The sequence below is a fragment of the Pleurodeles waltl genome, chromosome 7, assembly GCF_031143425.1.
Source record: "Pleurodeles waltl isolate 20211129_DDA chromosome 7, aPleWal1.hap1.20221129, whole genome shotgun sequence".
In the NCBI taxonomy this organism is placed as follows: domain Eukaryota; kingdom Metazoa; phylum Chordata; class Amphibia; order Caudata; family Salamandridae; genus Pleurodeles; species Pleurodeles waltl.
In genome coordinates, this window is record NC_090446.1 from 100,267,092 (window position 1) to 100,285,993 (window position 18,902).

Below are 18,902 nucleotides of genomic sequence, written 5' to 3' on the forward strand. Positions count from 1 at the left end.
GCGCACGGTTTGTCACTGCTGTACCTCCCTTAAATAGGCAAGGTTATTGCCCCCTGCACTACCCCACCTACAGTCAGACGGTGGCTTGAAAGGGAGCGGTGCCTGCTGGGAACCCTCCCTTCTCGACAGAGGCATGCAAGACGGGCTGAAGCTCTCACCTCGCCATTCTCCAGAGGTACAATCCTGGAGTACTCGGTGGTGCAGAATGCGTCGTCATCCTTGCTGATGCGCTCAATGGTGCGCACCCCGAACCTCTCGATGCAGTCTCGCTTCGACGCTGCCAAAAGAAGAAACAGCAGTGAAAGGTACCATTAATGTGCACATTCATATGGGGTGTCGATAGATTCTATAGTAGAAGAAGGCACTGAGGTGGAACAAATTTATTAACCTAAGTGGGATACAGAGGAGGCTGGAGTGAGGCATAAAAAAAAAATAGTGGGACTCTGCTTCTCCTCTATTGCTAAACCTGTCTTTGCCTTTTCTGTCCTGAGACACAAAGATGGTTGCACTTGCTTCTGCGCCCTGGTGGTCGATGCAAGCAACAATGCAAATTTTCGTAACAAAATATCATGTCCAAAAATACTCTATTATGATGCGGCGTACAAGGGAACGCAGCTTCTGCATATACCTTTCAGCCTCTGCTTCAAGCTGCTACATGAAGGTCTGCTTCTGTTGGCAGCGGTGTGCCCTTGTTCACAGCCAATTGCTTAATGTTGGGAATTCACAGTTTACTGGCAGCATCCACCTTGTATGCATCAAACTCTCATCCCTACCTGGATGCTGGCTAACAGGATTAGCCTAAGTGTCGTGAATTTTAGACTCAATTTTGTCACAGCTGAGCATCAGCTGACCATCGATGGATTATTGCCAGATGTCTCCTAGTTTTAAGGCACTCAACCACAACCCTCCTGTTGCCAGTAAGATGGGTGTCCAAGACTGCTTTGTTCAACTACAAACTTCAAAAGTAAGTCCAACCTTAACCCAAGATCAGTGGCATCTTGTCTCAATCACTGAAATGCCTGTTTTTGTTCCCATAAGGGAAACTAATCTCTCATATGCAGAAAGTCCATGCTGCACTGGTTGCTTGTGTAAGGAAATGCCTCCTTGGCATGGTTACCCCCTGTCTTTTTGCCTTTGCTGATGCTATGTTTTGATTTGAAAGTGTGCTGAGGCCTGCTAACCAGGCCCCAGCACCAGTGTTCTTTCCCTAACCTGTACTTTTGTTTACACAATTGGCACACCCTGGCATCCAGGTAAGTCCCTTGTAACTGGCCCCCCTGGTACCAAGGGCCCTAATGCCAGAGAAGGTCTCTAAGGGCTGCAGCATATCTTATGCCACCCTGGGGACCCCTCACTCAGCACAGACACACTGCTTGCCAGCTTGTGTGTGCTGGTGAGGACAAAACGAGTAAGTCGACATGGCACTCCCCTCAGGGTACCATGCCAACCTCACACTGCCTATGCAGTATAGATAAGTCACCCCTCTAGCAGGCCTTACAGCCCTAAGGCAGGGTGCACTATACCATAGGTGAGGGCACCAGTGCATGAGCACTGTGCCCCTACAGTGTCTAAGCAAAACCTTAGACATTGTAAGTGCAGGGTAGCCATAAGAGTATATGGTCGGGGAGTCTGTCATACACAAACTCCACAGCACCATAATGGCTACACTGAAAACTGGGAAGTTTGGTATCAAACTTCTCAGCACAATAAATGCACACTGATGCCAGTGTACATTTTATTGTAACATACACCCCAGAGGGCACCTTAGAGGTGCCCCCTGAAACCTTAACCAACTACCCGTGTAGGCTGACTGGTTTTAGCAGCCTGCCACACTCGAGACATGTTGCTGGCCACATGGGGAGAGTGCCTTTGTCACTCTGTGGCTAGTAACAAAGCCTGCTTATCACCTCCCCCTTGCTTATCACCTCCCCCTTGCAGGAACTGTAACACCTGGCGGTGAGCGTCAAAGGCTCACCCCCTTTGTTACAGCACCACAGGGCATTCCAGCTAGTGGAGTTGCCCGCCCCCCCCCGGCCACGGCCCCACTTTTGGCAGCAAGGCCGGAGGAGATAATGAGAAAAACAAGGAGGAGTCACTGACCAGTCAGGACAGCCCCTAAGGCAACCTGAGCTGAAGTGACTCTGACTTTTAGGAATCCTCTATCTTGCAGATGGAGGATCCCCCCAGTAGGGATAGGAATGTGACCTCCTCCCCTGGGGAGGAGGCACAAAGAGGGTGTAGCCACCCTCAGGGCTAGTAGCCATTGGCTACTGCCCTCCCTGACCTAACACCCCTAAATTCTGTATTTAGGGGCTCCCCTGAACCTAGGAACTCAGATTCCTGCAACCTAAGAAGAAGAGGACTGCTGAGCTGAAAAACCCTGCAGAGAAGACAGAGACACCAACTGCTTTGGCCCCAGCTCTACCGGCCTGTCTTCCTCCCTTCTAAAGACACTGCTCCAGCGACGCTTTCCCCAGGGACCAGCGACCTCTGAATCCTCAGAGGACTGCCCTGCTCTAGAAGGACCAAGAACTCCTGAGAACAGCGGCCCTGTTCACCCAAGACTGCAACTTTGTTTCCAAAGAAGCAACTTCAAGACAACTGCGTTTCCCGCCGGAAGCGTGAGACATGCTACTCTGCACCCAACGCCCCCGGCTCGACTTGTGGAGAAACAACACCTCAGGGAGGACACCCCGGCGACTGCGAGACCGTGAGTAGCCAGAGTTGTCCCCCCTGAGCCCCCACAGCGATGTCTGCAGAGGGAATCCCGAGGCTCCCCCTGACCGTGACTGCCTGACTCCTAGATCCCGACGCCTGGTAAAGACTCTGCACCCGCAGCCCCCAGGACCTGAAGGATCCGAACTCCAGCGCAGGAGTGACCCCCAGGAGGCCCTCTCCCTTGCCCAGGTGGTGGCTACCCCGAGGAGCCCCCCCCTTGCCTGCCTGCATCGCTGAAGAGACCCCTTGGTCTCCCATTGATTCCAATTGAAAACCCGACGTGTGTTTGCACACTGCACCCGGCCGCCCCCGCGCTGCTGAGGGTGTACTTCCTGTGCTAACTTGTGTCCCCCCCAGTGCCCTACAAAACCCCCCTGGTCTGCCCTCCGAAGACGCGGGTACTTACCTGCTGGCAGACTGGAACCGGGGCACCCCCTTCTCCATTGAAGCCTATGTGTTTTGGGCACCACTTTGAACTCTGCACCTGACCGGCCCTGAGGTGCTGGTGTGGTAACTTTGGGGTTGCTCTGAACCCCCAATGGTGGGCTACCTTGGACCCAAACTTGAACCCCGTAGGTGGTTTACTTACCTACAAGAACTAACAAATACTTACCTCCCCTAGGAACTGTGACTAGTTTTAAAATAGCTATATGTGATTTATTTGAAAAGTATATACGCTATTGTGATTATTCAAAGTTCCTAAAGTACTTACCTGCAATACCTTTCATTTGAGATATTACATGTAAACTTTGAACCTGTGGTTCCTAAAATAGACTAAGAAAATATATTTTTCTATACAAAAACCTATTGGCCTGGAATTGTCTCTGAGTGTGTGTTTCTCATTTATTGCCTGTGGGTGTACAACAAATGCTTAACACTACTCCTTTGATAAGCCTACTGCTCGACCACACTACCACAAAATAGAGCATTAGTATTATCTCTTTTTGCCACTATCTTACCTCTAAGGGGAACCCTTGGACTCTGTGCATACTATTCCTTACTTTGAAATAGTGCATAAAGAGCCAACCTCCTACACATTGTGACCGGCGTTCTAAAACATGCATATAACATCCATGCTGTCCAACCCTGTCCCTGATTGCTGCAAAAACCCAGTTTAAAGCTCTGAACATTGTACACAAGTTCCTCTTCAGCAACGTGTGCCTGTAATTGTGTGCTTCTGACTCAACATCAACAAAAAACTAGGTTCTATGCAGCATTATAAGTTAGCTATCCTAGTGCGGTCACTCATTAGCATAGACCACCCCTAAAGCTCTGTTAAAGCCACCCACTCCGGCTTCTTCATCAACACAACCTATTGGCTTTATCACAAGCATTTCTAACCTGTTTTCCCAACTGCCATCTACCACAATTTAGTGTCCACTTTTATTCTGGTGCTTTGTAAGAAACACATGGCAGCACTATTAAAATAAAGTATGAAATACTAGAGGACGGACTGCGAGGAGCTATAGGCTGCAGTTATGGACACCTCAGGTTCCACATAGGTGCAAACTGGTTAGGATATTGAAAGCTGGCATCGGGTCCACTGGTGGTCCACTGGACAGATTTGACAATGCCCAAAAGGGAGGCGCAAATGAAGTGGTCACGGCTGAGTTACAGATACCGAAGGCCGTAGAGGAAAGAAAAGGACGGAAAGGCAGCAAGGATGAAAGGCTTCTAGACACTTAGGTGGATCGAACACTCTGAAACCACGAATATGGACCTGGTCATGCCAGCGTCAGCAGGCCCATTCCAGACCAACAAGAGGAGTTCTGACTTTCCTGGTACTGGTTTTTACGAGGGCTGGTGGTAGTGCGCATACTGGCTAGGTCACCCAACAAAAAAAAAGAAAAAATAGTGCTTCGCACAGGGTGTGTAGCGCTATAGGTTTGATATGACTAGTTTAAGACTTGAAGGGGCCTTGTGAGTAGCTGGGCTTGGGGACTGCTGGAAGTTGTAACACTGAATCCGTGGCAGCGGAGTAGACTCTAGTTCTGTTTAGCTTTTTATTTCCATGGTAGCTAGGTGGTGTTTCTGTTGCTCACGGTCCTAGTAATGTTGTCATGCCAGAGGCTTTAAGGAATTTATGGCGTGGACTCAGATTCATTGGTAGGGCTGTTGCCCCTCTATAAAGCGCTGTAATATCTCATACTTGCCATCACACAACTGAGCAATAGGGTTTATTCTTTCATGATGGGACTGTGCTCTGGGCAGAGACAGCTTGTGATGGGGAATGGACATTACAGGGGCCTTTTCCAGGCCTGTAATCAGTAAAAGGCCCAAATATGACAATTTGGAGAGGTGGTGGAGCTGGGGAGAACCATACCCGCCCTCGGTTGTGAGAAGAAGGTGTGGTGAGACAGGGGATGGTCCAGCGAACCAAGAGGTGCATGCAGAGAATACCTCAGATTCACGATGCAAAGCCCTTCCCAATAATAAGCGACAGGTCTGCATCCCATCCAGGAAGCTGTGGTGAGTACGAAAGTCTAGCCCTCTAACCAAGCTTCCCAGAACAGCCTCTTTGTGTGTTGCAGGAAAGGGTTGGAACGGCATCCCCATCCTCGGCCGCTGCATCTCACCTGTGACGTGGGTGCCTTGCCATGTTATGTTAAACATTACGAGCAGGCTTGTCGGCCTGGGCTGGTTGGAACAGCTGACACATGGGCGCCACACTCCAAAAGCAAGCTACAGGCCTTTTCATGAATTCCTCCAGCACATTAGGAAGCCATCCCGGAGGTCCTGACGGCCATATGCTCATCCATCCCGGAGGACAGCATTCCATCGGGCTGCAGGAGGCTCCAGGAAACAGCAATCACACTTAGTAGTCTCATTAGCCAGAGGGTCATTTCCTGACCAAAGGCTTCCTGAGGAATTATCACTAAATGGTCGACCCTGGGCAGCCAAAGTGCGTCAGAACAGCTCTGCAGTGCACGGGTCAATGAGTTTACAAGATGGCCGCTGCACGCTCTGCTCTACCATGGAGTGAGTACAGAAGGACTGTGCGTCTTCAGGCATGCGACTGTAGGCGTAGGTCACCGGATGTGCACCCTAGTGTTATCCCAGACGGAGGGGAGCTCCCCCAGAATACACCACCACTTGTGAGAGTAGGTCTCTATGCAAGACCCAACGCCTTCAGAAACCCGCTATTCTGGACTAAAGCGCTTTGAGGCTCTGAGGACAACAGCCTGCAATGACTAGGAATCCTCAAGGCACACTGTGTATGGCTAGGCACTAATAGGAATTATTGTCATTACGTGGGCAAAGCCATACAATTGCCCAAGTGCTGGCTACTTGAAAGCACTTCCACCGAGCCACACACATATATATATATATCTTATGCCGGGCCCTGGAGGAGGATAAGCCAAGTCAATGAAAAAGGGCTTTGACACAACGTTTCTGTGCATATAACACACTATAAAGATCTTGAGCTCCAGCAATCTTATTTTAGTTTTGCTTCAACAAATAGAAACCACTTCTAAACTAACCATTTAACACATCTCTACTAACCACATGCAATGAAACATGATCAAACAAACATATGGAACCAGTTGATGGAAATTTCAGAACCATCGGAAAAAGGCACCAAGATTACTGAAATGCCAAGATGCCATACTAATGGTAAAAGGAAACAAACAAATGTTAGTTCTTTTTCTAAACACTAAAGCGTCTCGCTGCGATACGCATGTGCGAGCGCATGCAACGCAAACTCGACCCTAAAAAGTGACATTTTACTCATAGAGTAATCCCTATTATTCTTCCTAGCCCTGAAGTTTAACCCAGCCAACCAGTGATGCAAACTGTCAAAAATGCATTCTGTTCTCGACCTGAGGTGTGGAGTGGTGTCTCTTCATCATGTCATCAGGGCACTAAACAAGAGCATTTTGAGCACCAAACGGGCATTTTTTGCTACGGGAAAGAACATGTTGACATTGGTAGGTCTCACCTACAGGTAGCTTTTATCTATCTGATGTGGGACGATCCATTGTGGACAAACTAATACATACGGTGGGCTCAGGGTCAGCCCGCTGCATACCATTGGTTGGCTTTCTTGTCAATCTCATTTACTGGCTCCTTATTCAATATCTTATTCAATATCTGTAATTCTTTGTCTTGTGCTTGACTCTCCCCTGCTGCATAGCTTCTGTACCACTGATTTGATAACTTGGATTTTATCCTTCAGCTCCTTATATTTAGGTAACTACTTTATTTTTCCTTTTGCTTTTAGTACTCTATGGGAGTCCAAGTTCTCCCATCTAGTCTCTCCTCTGCATTCTGCTACCCCTTCACACCCCTGAACCAGGGCCTCTTTAGTGCTGGTGGTGCCCTGTGCAACAGTCTTTTTTGGCACCCCCCTGCCCCATGACCACCTCCTCAGGTTCACTCACTACCACCCGGCAAATGTGACCCTTATCTCTCCATAGCCCCCCTTTCACATACTTTCATTTCTTTAAGCATTTGTAAAGGTTGGCTTTACTAATCCACTCAGCTATCCACATAGTTCTGTTCTTTGCAGCAGGCACTGCCCCTAGATAAAACTCCCATCTCTATCCCTAGCAGGAACAATAATCACAAGAGGTATCTTGACATTTAAATTGTTTCCTGAAGGCTGGGCGCACAAGGAGCTTTTCAGCAGGTGCTTTTAAATCGCAAGTTTCAAAAGTCATTGCTAAACACTGCGCCCCCATGAGGTCAGAGCCCCCAATGCAGGTTAGCACCCAGTGTGGCCGCACCGCCCTTAAGCCGGCCCTGCCCTGACCCATCCGTGTTGCTCTTCCACCCGCCCAGCTTATCTGTTGCTTCTCTCAACCTTTTACATTTCCCAATGGCAAACATATGATTTTCTTGCTTCAAAAGAAAACCACCCTTGCATGGACACAGGTAAAGCAGTAAAAAAAAAAAAGCGGTCAGGTGAAAACTCTTATTTTTTAAACCATGTACTTCCTGATGCATTTGTAAAATAATAATAATAATAATAATAATAATATTAATAACAGCAATCAAGAACAGGTGGTACTTACAGGCAAAATAATGCCACGGCTGGTAGTTGACACCAAAATCTGTGGACCGCTCCAGCACCCATAGATCTGGACGAGGGGAGTTGGCAAACTTGATCAAGACGTACGCCACATGGAAAAGCTGGAAATTAGGAAAAAATAAGTTTTTCAGATTGAGTCTTGGGCGTTTTAAGTATACAGTGACTGGCTTAGCTCAGACAGAAGCGACGGGATAAAGCAGTTCTCAACATTTTGACTTCTGTGGACCCCCACTTCATCATTACTGGAACCTGGGGAGCCCCACTGAAAGGTTATTGGAATCTGGGGGCCCCCCAATGAGTCATAACTAAAAGCTTGGGACCTAATCTGTTAATATTATTAAATTTTCTAAGCAGCTGCAGACCACCAGAGGAGGCTTTATGGACCCCCAATGGTCCCCAGACCACAGGTTGGGAAACACTGGGATAAAAGTGTTGGGTGTAGAGGGGTGAGCGCGATTGAGAGGTGTGTGATACATGAGGACCCCTAAGAGGGAAGCAATGGGCATCAGCCACAAAGAAACTTGTGAAAATGCTGCAGCCTTCAGACCCCCACTTATGGAACAGGAAATAAAATGTATTTAGGTGCCATTGGGCCCGCCCCTCAGTTGCATAGTACATCACGCAAGCAATGAAATAATGCTACCCAAAAGCATCATCTTAAAGGTATTCCCATTCCAAGGTCAACCTTTTCAACATATCATCAAACACAACTCATGGTAATAGAGAAATAAGTCCACACACACCAGCTTAGCCATTTGTTATTTGACCAAGGCCGGCAAGAGCAGGACCACTTCTGACGCCACTGCAATAGGAAAATAGCTTATGGGTTGCTATGGAAATTACAATTTCAATCATTGATTTTTTACTTTACTGTGAAAAACTGATATTTTCTATCGGTTGCGCTTATTTAGGTGACTGAAGGAGACCTACTTATCTCCTTTCGGAATTTTCGAAGAAATGGGGTGCATGCTTGCCTTGTTGTTTTTCTGAGAAAGTGATCCTTTCTCAGAATGTAGGGAAAGAGTCTTAAATATCTCTGAAAGCAATCCTAGCAGCCATGTAGGAGTAAATGTCCTTCTCGGTTTCTACCATGTCACAGGGTTAGCTAACCCCGGCTTCTCAGAGCTTCTGGGGGGTTCTACAGAAGCCTGACTTAGTTCCCAGTGTCTCACTCTACATTTATTGAATTTCTGCTCATTATTTGTATTGGATACCAGTAACCTATTCTGAAAGCTTGAAGTCTCATGCAAGTGCTCTGTAGTTTTAAAGTTTTTTGTATGGCTTGGCCAGCTGTTCTATGACTTCTTAGGTCCTACCTTGATCTCTAGCTGTACTCCCACCCGCAGGGAGTCACCAATACTGTAAGGCTGGCAGGTGGCACTGTGGGGGGATGCCAGCACCCCGATTCAGGACTGTAGCAAATTTTTAGAGGGATTATATATTCAGTCCCGGAATGTCAGGTAGTCTTAGGCATGGAATTTGGGTCCTCACCTCAATATTACACACAAATTTAGAGATGTATTAAAGGTGTATGGCTGATGTTCCTAGTTCAGCTCTGCCCCGTTATTTCGACATATTCCAGGCGCATGAAAAGAATAATAAAAATGGAGGTGCAGGGTTTCCACTGAAGTTTTCTCCAGCAAATTAGGATTAGGAGATGGGGTAGTCAAAGTGGTATAGCAGTAGTTATAAAAGTAGGTCAACATATACCGTCTGTGTTTGATGGTACGGTGCCCGAATTCCTTTTTTGATGTAGTTTTTATGGCTCGGATCAAACTTTCAGACAAGTTTCACCTGAGCCTAGATGTGCAGAAGGTGTAGTGTGGTCCGCTTTTACACCATAAAGAGAAATGTAAGATATACTTGCAGGTTTTTTCTGAAGCTGGGGCCTATTCAATACAATATTTACAAAAATATGTCCAGATACTTCCACATCCACTCAAACGTATTTTTAGGGTCATGCCTGCGAGTGGAAGTGCTAGTGTATGCTTCTCACTTGCAAGACACTGTTGTGTACAGTAAAGAGCTTGTAGCCCACTTGTCACTCACCATTTGATGGCTTGCGTGACACTATTTTTAAAGCCTCATAGTTCATCAAGGCAAGTATGGGATCATTCCTGTTTTTGTCCGAGGAGCAGGGACCAAGCACTGACCGATTCAACTTATTTAGAGCCCTTCCGCTGCTCCCGACGTGATTGAGGTACTATTTTGATCTATTAACTTCTAGTACCCTGCAAACAGAAGGCTTGTGGGTGGCAAAAAATGTGCCTAGCAGGACAAACAAAATTGCAAAGTTATATTTTTTAAAGCTTTCTTTATTTTGCCAATTCGTCTTTTCTCACTTTCCACTCATGTTTTCTTTTGTTTTTGCTCACGAGCGCACGTCTCAAAAGAAGACAATTATTTTAATTTCTAGTGCCCTGCAAACAGAAGGCTTGTGACTGGCAAACAAGTGCCCAAGTAGGACAAAAAAAATTGCAAAATGTATTTTATTTCACAAAGTCCAATTTTTCTCCCTTTCCACTCATGTTTTCTTTTGTTTTTGCTAGTGGGTGCACTTCTCAAAAGATGATAATTAACTTGTTTTAAATATTGCAAAGCAACATTGTTTCCTAATTATGTGTAAATTCTGAAATGATGCTTTAACGCATAATCATGCACCCTAATCCACCCACTACAAATCCACCCCACTTTACCCCACACTAATCCACCCCAATCCATTCACCCTAATCCAATCCAACCCCCCAAATCTAACATGCCCCACCCCTATTTTCCCCACTCTAATACAAAAACAGATGCACCACTCCAAAACAATCTGTCCCACACCAATCCAAAACAATATGCCCCATTCCCATCTATCCTGCTTCATTCTGCCCCACCCCAATCTAAGACAATATGCCCCACTCCAATCTAAAACAACCTGCTCTACTGCAATCAGCTGCACTCCAATCCAAAATAATTGGCCCCAATCCCATCTGCCCACTTCCATCCAAAACAATCTGCCCCACTCAAATCCGCCCCACTACAGCCTGTCCAACTCCAGTTGGCCCAACTCCAATCCAAAACAATCTGTCCCACTCAATCCGTCGCACTCCAATCCGACCCACTCCAATCCAATCCACCCAACTCCATCCCAATTCACCCCACTACAATCCACCCCACTCCAATCCAATCCAATCCAGTCCACCCCACACCAATCCAATCCACCCCACTCCAATCCAATCCAATACACCCCACACCAATCCAACCCACTAGACTCCAATCATCCCACTCACTTCAATCTACCCTAACTCACCCCACTCACCAATCCATCCCATGCAAATCCACTCAACTCCACACCCCACCCCAATCCACCCTACTTCAGTCCAAGTCACCCAACACCAATCCAATCCACCTTGTTTCAGTGTAATCCACCCCAGTCATAACCCACGCCACATCAATCTAACCCAACCACCCCAATCCACCCCCTCCTGACCACCCAAACACAATCCACCCACCCCATTTCAATTCACTTCATGCCAAGCCTCCCCACTGTACCCCAATCCACCCCACCACATCCCAGTTCAGTTCACCACACTCTAATCCAATCCATCCAGTCTACCCCACTCCAGACTATCCCACTCCACTCCAATCCATCACTCCAACACATTCCATCCACCCCACTGCACTCCAATCCACCTCACCTCAATGCAATCCACACTCACTCTAATCCACCACTCTACTCCAATCCATCCAATCTATCCAATCTATCCTAATCCCATCCAAACCACCCCACCCCAACCCAGTACAGTCCACCCCCTGTAATCCATCCATCCATCCTGCCCCACTCCAATCCATCCAGCTCACCCAAATCCGATCTACCCCACCCCAATCCACCCCACCCCACTCCATGCCAATCCAATCCATCCCACTCCAGTCCAATCCACCCCATTCCAATCAAATCAACCCTACCCAAATCCAGTTAACCACACCCCTATCACTCCAATCCAAACCACCCTCCCTAATCCAACCTAATCCACCCCAATCCCATCCACCTCACCCCATTTCAATCCACCCGCTCCAATCCACCCCACTCATCCAATGCACCCCACTGTACCCAATCCAATATTCTCAATGCACTCCAACACACTACCTCAATCCACTCCAACACACTCCACCCTATTCCACCCCACTACACTCTGTCTCTGAACCACTTGAACTCTAGTTCTCTCTACTACACTCTGCGACACTCTACTCCTCCTACCACACTCTACGACATTCCAACAAATGCAGTCTACTCTGACACTCCACAACAATAACTTTCAGCCTTGTTGAAGAGCGGCCACACTGGTGTACAAATATGAAAAGCACATTGCCAAAGCCAATAGCCCTTGTATAGGCGAGACCCATTGGCTTTGCCAATGCTTATTTTTGTATATTTTCTATTCACCAACATTTCTGACTGTCCTATTGGAAAATTTCACCAGGTGCAGGTTTACCCATGTCCTAGTGAGGTAAGGTGACTTTTCCAACTGGTTCCTATTCCCACTAACGGAGACGTCTGAACAGGAGTATAAAGCCCCAGTGCAAATGCACATTTTTTTTTCCTCCATAGAGAAACACATGGAAAATATTTTACCCTGTGGAGTAAATAAACCCTTTCCTAGATCCTCACCAAATCTCTGTGATCTAGTCGTACATTGTGGGGGGGGGGGGGGGGGGGGGGGGAGTGTTATTCCAGTCCTGTTCTGGAGTAAATCTCCGATCATTTCCAGGTTGGAAAGGGGTCACATCAGAGACCAGGACAATCGACAAATATCCAGGTTTGTGAGCGTTCCGAAGCTTCCAAGGCATCCCGTGCCTGGAATGCCCTTTCCCCACCCGCTGAGTGGAATTTACAAGAATGGCACAGATCTCTACCCTTGGAAAACCATTGACACCTGCCCTGGAACTATTTGTGAATTCCTGGCAGGCGTAAAAAAGGTACACTTGAGCAATGAACATACTGTCATTACCAATTTGATTTCTGGAAACAGGTCCAATAAATGTGTTCTATTTAGTTAACGCTTCGATGGTGGTAGCTTGATGACCATTTTATCTACTTAGGACAAGCATTTTATTTCTGTATTTATCAGTGACCGGCCTTCGGTCCCTGAGGTCCCTCCAGGGCATGGCTGCTCTTATGCCCAGGCCGGCCCTAAGGTACCGTTTTTTCTCTTCGCCCAAGCCTTTAACCCCTCGCACCCCCACTTCCCAGCCAAAATCGCCTGATTTTAAAAGGACCCCACAGGTCGGCCACTTAGTTACCAAACGACTCCCTCCGACCCCCGCCACACCAAGCCCTCCCGAGTCAATTACCAATTCCCAAAGGCCCCCGAAGGTTGATGACTTGATACACAAGGCACCTACGGGGTCAGTTACCCAATTATCGAACGACCCGAGCGCTAAACTCGAAACGTTCCTGACTAGGGTGACATTCAATGTGCTAATTTGGACCGACACCGGAGGTGCAGGGTCCGCGTCCAAACCAGAGGGCGAGCAAACTTCCTTTCAATGTCGGCCCTGCGTCGCTGTATGCGGGGTGCGGATCAGTAACTCCTCGAATTTACAGGGTAATAGTTTTGTGCTTTCCCAAGTCTATCACTAATGCCCCCAGTGACCGCGAGCAAAGAGAACACCCCAAAAATTACAACCACCGAGTCAAATGCAGTTTACAGAAAAACTGGACCACGGGGAAGTGTCATCTAATTTGGATATGATTCGCTTGAGGAAAAACTGCCTGGTTTAACTGTCTGCATTTTATATCTTTCAATATTATTTTGTTGTAGTCCACCCCCCACCCCTATCGCCACGTCCCCCATGATTCTTAACCGTCTATCCCACCAAAATGTGACTATTCCTCGCTCACCTCAGATGTGCACCTAGCCCTCGTTTACTTACTACTTCCGGTATGTTTCCCGCGCCCAGTGACATCACCGAGTGTGGCATCACTGAGCGTGACATCACTCTCTGAGGGGCACCTCCCTGCCAGGCAGTAGTAACTGCAGGGGGCTATACAAGGACAGTGCTTTAAAATGAAAATCAGCAGCTAAGCGCTGAAGATGCCAAGTACGGATCTTTAAAGTCAAGAAGACAAATCTGTTGGCGCTATGTAAGAAACGAAAGTTATGAGTGGGTTTTCTAGAGAGCTCACATCGATTTTTTTTAATAGCAAAAAAAAAAAAACAACAAAAATGAGATAAACTACGTGAAAGCAATACTAACACTTTTTTAAATGGATAAAAACGTGTTTGTGTATGAATACAGCGTGATACAACACATTTCTTATAGATGCAAACATTCTGAATTGTCATCTACAAATCAAATTAGAAATTAAAAAAAAAAATCCAATTATACATTGATAGCTTCTTGGCTCTAGTGAAAGGTGAAGATACAAAATTATCAGAAAAGAGGCTACGGTATTACATAAAAAGCCACTTTTGGTGCTCCTTAAAAAGTAAAGAAATTTAAGTGGACAAAATTTGAGGTGAGACTACAAGCCTGGGGGAATCCGAGCTGTTCTGGAGAAAGTGACCCCTTTCACCCGGTGTCGGCTGTACCAAGTGACGACCAAGGGGGGGGGGGGGGAGGCACCGAGCAGGGTTAAGGTGCTTCCTTGAAAGCCCACAAATAAAGGACGCACATCAGCCTCTTTCAGAGGCATGGTTCCTAGACACAGCCCCAAAGTCCCTGCTTTCGCACAAAACAAACCCCCCTGCTTGCATCCCTGCGCTTTCCCACTCAAGCAGTTAGGTTGATCGGTTCTGGGGAGGCGCACCCTGGCTGCACCATTCGCAAACACCACTCCTAACAGAGTCATCACTCTTGTGACAGGAAGAAAGTCCGTGGATCAAAGGATGCTGTTTGTAAGAAGCTGAGCGTGCCCTGCACAGAACACAAGTCCTGTACCCACCGGAGATGGCAATCTGTGCTGATAACCGAGCAGGAACCGTGGGTCCCGGCTGGTGACCCCCGTGTGCCCTGATGCAGAGCTTCAAAGAGGCAGATAGGTTTAACAGCCTCGTGTTTGTTGTCCCAGCCCTACCCCAAAGCAGCACCCCCTCCCCCATCCCGCCACCCTAGAGCACACACTTGCATCCGCCCAGGCGGGCACTTCAGCTATCTGCAGTTCACTCGCCCTGTGAGGAAGGGGCTGGGGCTCACCCAGGGGGACAAAGGCCTGTTATCAGTTTGTCAGAAATGGATGAATAGTTTCCCAAGGTGTGGCGACGAGGGCCTCGTGTGACCTCAAAATGATTTCGAAGGAGGGGCAGATAGCACAGGAAAAGCCACACACTCAAGCATTACACCAGAGGTGTCCAAAGCTTTTTTGGGACAGCCTCCGAGGAGTAGTGGTAGTGGTGGTGGTGGTCGTGGGGGGTGGGGGGGGTGTCGCCCTAATTTACACTTGGGAATTTTATCTGCAGGTATCTTGTGGTCCAAACACCTCACAATTCAAATGTAAGAGTGTTCGCCAAGGTTAATAAATACCTGGGCCCCTCTTTTTTGAGGGGGGGGGGCAACTATTTACGTTACACCACCTACCATCATACTCCTACAATTGTGACAATTCGGACTATTCCAGCCCCCCCCCCCCCACAGTTATGAGAATTGCCTGGGTGGCAAGTATTATTAACTTTTGATGTGTATTGGATGATTAACCACTCTTGTTGAACTCACCTCAAAAATTAGACCAACAGCGTCACCATGTCACAGTCATAAGTGATGATGATGAGAAATAAGTGCTGGTGCCGAGCATCTGCAATCACCAGCTGAAATTAAGCACTAACCCCACTGCACCTCTATCCTTTCTGGGCTCTCAGTGGCTCTATTCACGATTTTTAAGGAAACGTGTTTTCCATTTAATTTGTTTAGCACATACAAACAAGACTTGGCAAAGCCGATAGGTCTGGCTTGCATTTTAAGCACCGACTAAAACATTTCTACAGTGGAAAAAAAGCAAACAAATATTGCTTTCTGCATATAATGTATACTTAATATAAAGAACGTCATTTCTGAAAGTGCAGCATAGATCTGCGAGTAAAGTAGTTCACCATGCATTGTGGTGAGAGAAGTTAAGTATTTCTCTGCGCGGAGCAAGAGGCCAGTCTGTGTATTTTAAAGGATTGGTTACATAAGCTCTTCAGACTGCTCCACCGTTGAGAAAGACCTAAAAACGACTTAGTGTCGAGGCTGATAGAGTTGCAGGTTTGATAATATTTGCTGTTGGCCTCAGTGGTTCGATATTAAACCAGCAGATACATTTCTTTTTATGGAAAAAAGGCAACAGCCTGCCTGATCTCCCTCACTGGCGGCCTTTTAAGCCTTCTGAGAATCGAGGCTTGCGACTGACTGGTGGGAGAGATATTTCGAGCCACAAAAACCGAGACAGGTCACTGGGAACCACCAATCGAGCAGTTCTCCCCAGATTTTCCAGGGAATAAAAATACACAACACTATTTTTGCGAAAAAGAAAGCATTATTTATTTTAAAATGTGAAGCTGCCGCCAACGCTTGGCCATCGGCTAGACGACTTAGATCATGGAGACGGGAAGAGCATATCTTAAGAAAAAAAGCAATGCTAAATGGCCATTTCCTATTATAAATGTAGGCTTATAGGTTATATCCACTCAGTGACATAAAAATTCACAATGCAACATGCCAGTAGGCATGTCCAGGACCAAGCAGAATCCATCTCAATGGCAGTGCCATCGAAAGAGGTTGAGACATTTTTTGTTTGGGAAGTGTCTTATGACTGTGTGGATAGACGGTGCGGTGTTCCCAGGAGGGGTCAGCTGCATGGGGAAGAGTTGGGGAACGGGTGTGTGCCTGCGTGTTCTTTAAGGTGGGAGATGAATGTGGTTCAGTGCACCCGGTCCTGAAGAGTGGGCATGTCAGGTTACTCTTGGCAGGTGATGGATAAGAGGTCTTGACTGTTGTGTTTCTCTTCGAAGGATGATGAACATGTTTCCTTCCTACTGGGTGTGTTGGCCTGTGCTGCCCCATCAGGGAGATTCACTGGCTGGGCTATGATTGAGTTTACGACCTGTTGTGGTGGCACTAGGAGAAGTGTCCACTCTTTGTTGTCCACGGTTGATGGTGAGTGATGGTCTGCTACCCTGTTGCTGGTGATCAGGTGTAAATATGTGTGGACTGTCACACTCCACAAGGCACTTCCTGAAAAGACGTGTTCATGCACCAAGTTTGCACATGTTGGTTGCGGTCGAGAAAAAGGAACTGGATCCACCCCAGTGTCCTCTGTGAAATACATTCCCTTCCCTGGGTCCTATTCAGCTGGCACTATGTGGACTACTGTACCATGTGCCACTGAGATGTCAAGAAATATCAGAAAAGATGCAAATACTGGTCCAGAACAACGAGAATCTCTTCTCTGGTGTTGGCTAATGTGCTTTGAGTGGACTTCAAGGACATGAACTCCAACAGATTGGCATCGAGGAGGTGATTCTCTTCTGCATAGGTTAAGAGTTGTTGTGCCACTACTCTTTTCAGGAGGTTAGTGGGATACAGCAGGTGGAGATGAGTGAATAATTGTGATGGTTAGAGGTTCTTTGGTAACAGTAATGGCCAAGATACATCCACTCATGCTTATGAGATCGATGGTAGGCGGATGGTTGGACACTGAGCATCAATGTTCGTCTCACTAATTTCTCCACGTCCAATGGCATCAATGTTGCAAATTACACCTGTAGATTTTGTGGGGAACTGGGTGGATAAAATTTGTCATTGCAGATTTTAGGATTATGGTGAATGCTGAGCTCACAATGACAGCAGGCCTCTTTACTGGTTTGTCTAGATGCACAATGGGTATTTTCAAGGACCTGGGCTTGTAAAATCATAAACACACCCTGGCGGTCCAAGACCGCCAGGGCTACGAATGACGGAAGCACCGCCAACAGGCTGGCGGTGGTTCCAAGCCCATTCTGATCAAAACCGGGGCTGGCGGTTTCCCGCCGTTTTTGCCCCGGCTGGGCGAATCTGCCAGGGCAGCGCTGCAAGCAGCGCTGCCCTGGGGATTCTGACCCCCTTACCACCAGCCTGTTTCTGGCGGTTTTCACCGCCAGGAAGAGGCTGGCGATAAGGGGTGTCCTGGGGCCCCTGCACTGCCCATGCCACTGGCATGGGCAGTGCAGGGGCCCCCTAACAGGGCCCCATGAAGCTTTTCACTGTCTGCCTAGCAGACAGTGAAAAGCGCGACGGGTGCAACTGCACCCGTCGCACCGCCGCAACACCGCCGGCTCCATTCGGATCCGAATGTGTTGCGGCCCCCATTCGGACATTCCCGCTGGGCCGGCGGGTGCTAACCAAGTTAGCGCCGGCCGGCCCAGCGGGAATGTCCGAATGCGGGAAGCGGTATTTTGGCCGTGTTTTGTTTTATCTGGCAACTCACAAACATGCCTTATGGTTCTTGTAATGGATTTGTGGTAGCCTATCCCATGTATCTTACAACACCTCTTTTTCACATTTTGCAAACCTTCGTTATTGAAGTTAGAAGCTCGTCTTTAATCTGGGTAGGCCTCTCTTGCACAGCTGCTGACTAACTACATCTGCACTGTGGCTTTTTTTGGTTTAAACTGGGCCAGCCTGCGAAGCGAGTTGATTATGTTGAAACGCTGCCTCTCGCCTGGCTTTCAGATCTATGGAGTGCATGAGTCAATCTTGACTCCTTTTTAAATCTCTTCACAATATTCTGGGCTAATGTTTGCAAAAGTCTGGCTTTTATTGCAGTATCATCATTCTGCCATGGGGACGCCGATAAAATGAGATTGCATAATTAAAGGATATGAAGAATTGGTCCCATCAACTCAGAAGCTGTGCTATTATATTGGCAGTTTAAATGTTGTGAGATGTCACTATTTGGGCCTGTGTTCAGCTGTCAGTGTTGGGTCAGTCACAGTTTGATCAAATGTAAAGTGCAACATTGTCAAGAACGGCTCAGTCTCACTTGAGGTGGAGTCAGTCGGGTTGAAGTCTCCCATTATCAGAGCCTTCTGAGCTGGGGCTTACAGGAAAAAGGAGAGTTAGGGAAAGGAAGGGGCGGGATCCTCGTGGAAGGTGTATGACAGCAAGGATTAGAAGCTGTGTGTCTGCATCAAGGCAATGCATGTTCAAATGA

The 18,902-nt window shown here is 47.5% G+C and overlaps 1 protein-coding gene across 2 annotated transcripts in view; it reads right to left on the bottom strand.

Moving 5' to 3' along the window:
• Positions 1-18,902, bottom strand: part of LAMA5 (laminin subunit alpha 5) — a 467,726-nt gene that overhangs the window by 354,303 nt on the left and 94,521 nt on the right. For both annotated transcript variants that reach the window (XM_069243153.1, XM_069243152.1), the window contains exons 3-4: positions 7,734-7,851; positions 159-277 (exon numbers count right to left, since the gene is read on the bottom strand). In XM_069243153.1, the coding sequence (XP_069099254.1) occupies positions 159-277; positions 7,734-7,851 (237 nt within the window). The remainder of the gene's footprint in view (positions 1-158; positions 278-7,733; positions 7,852-18,902) is intronic.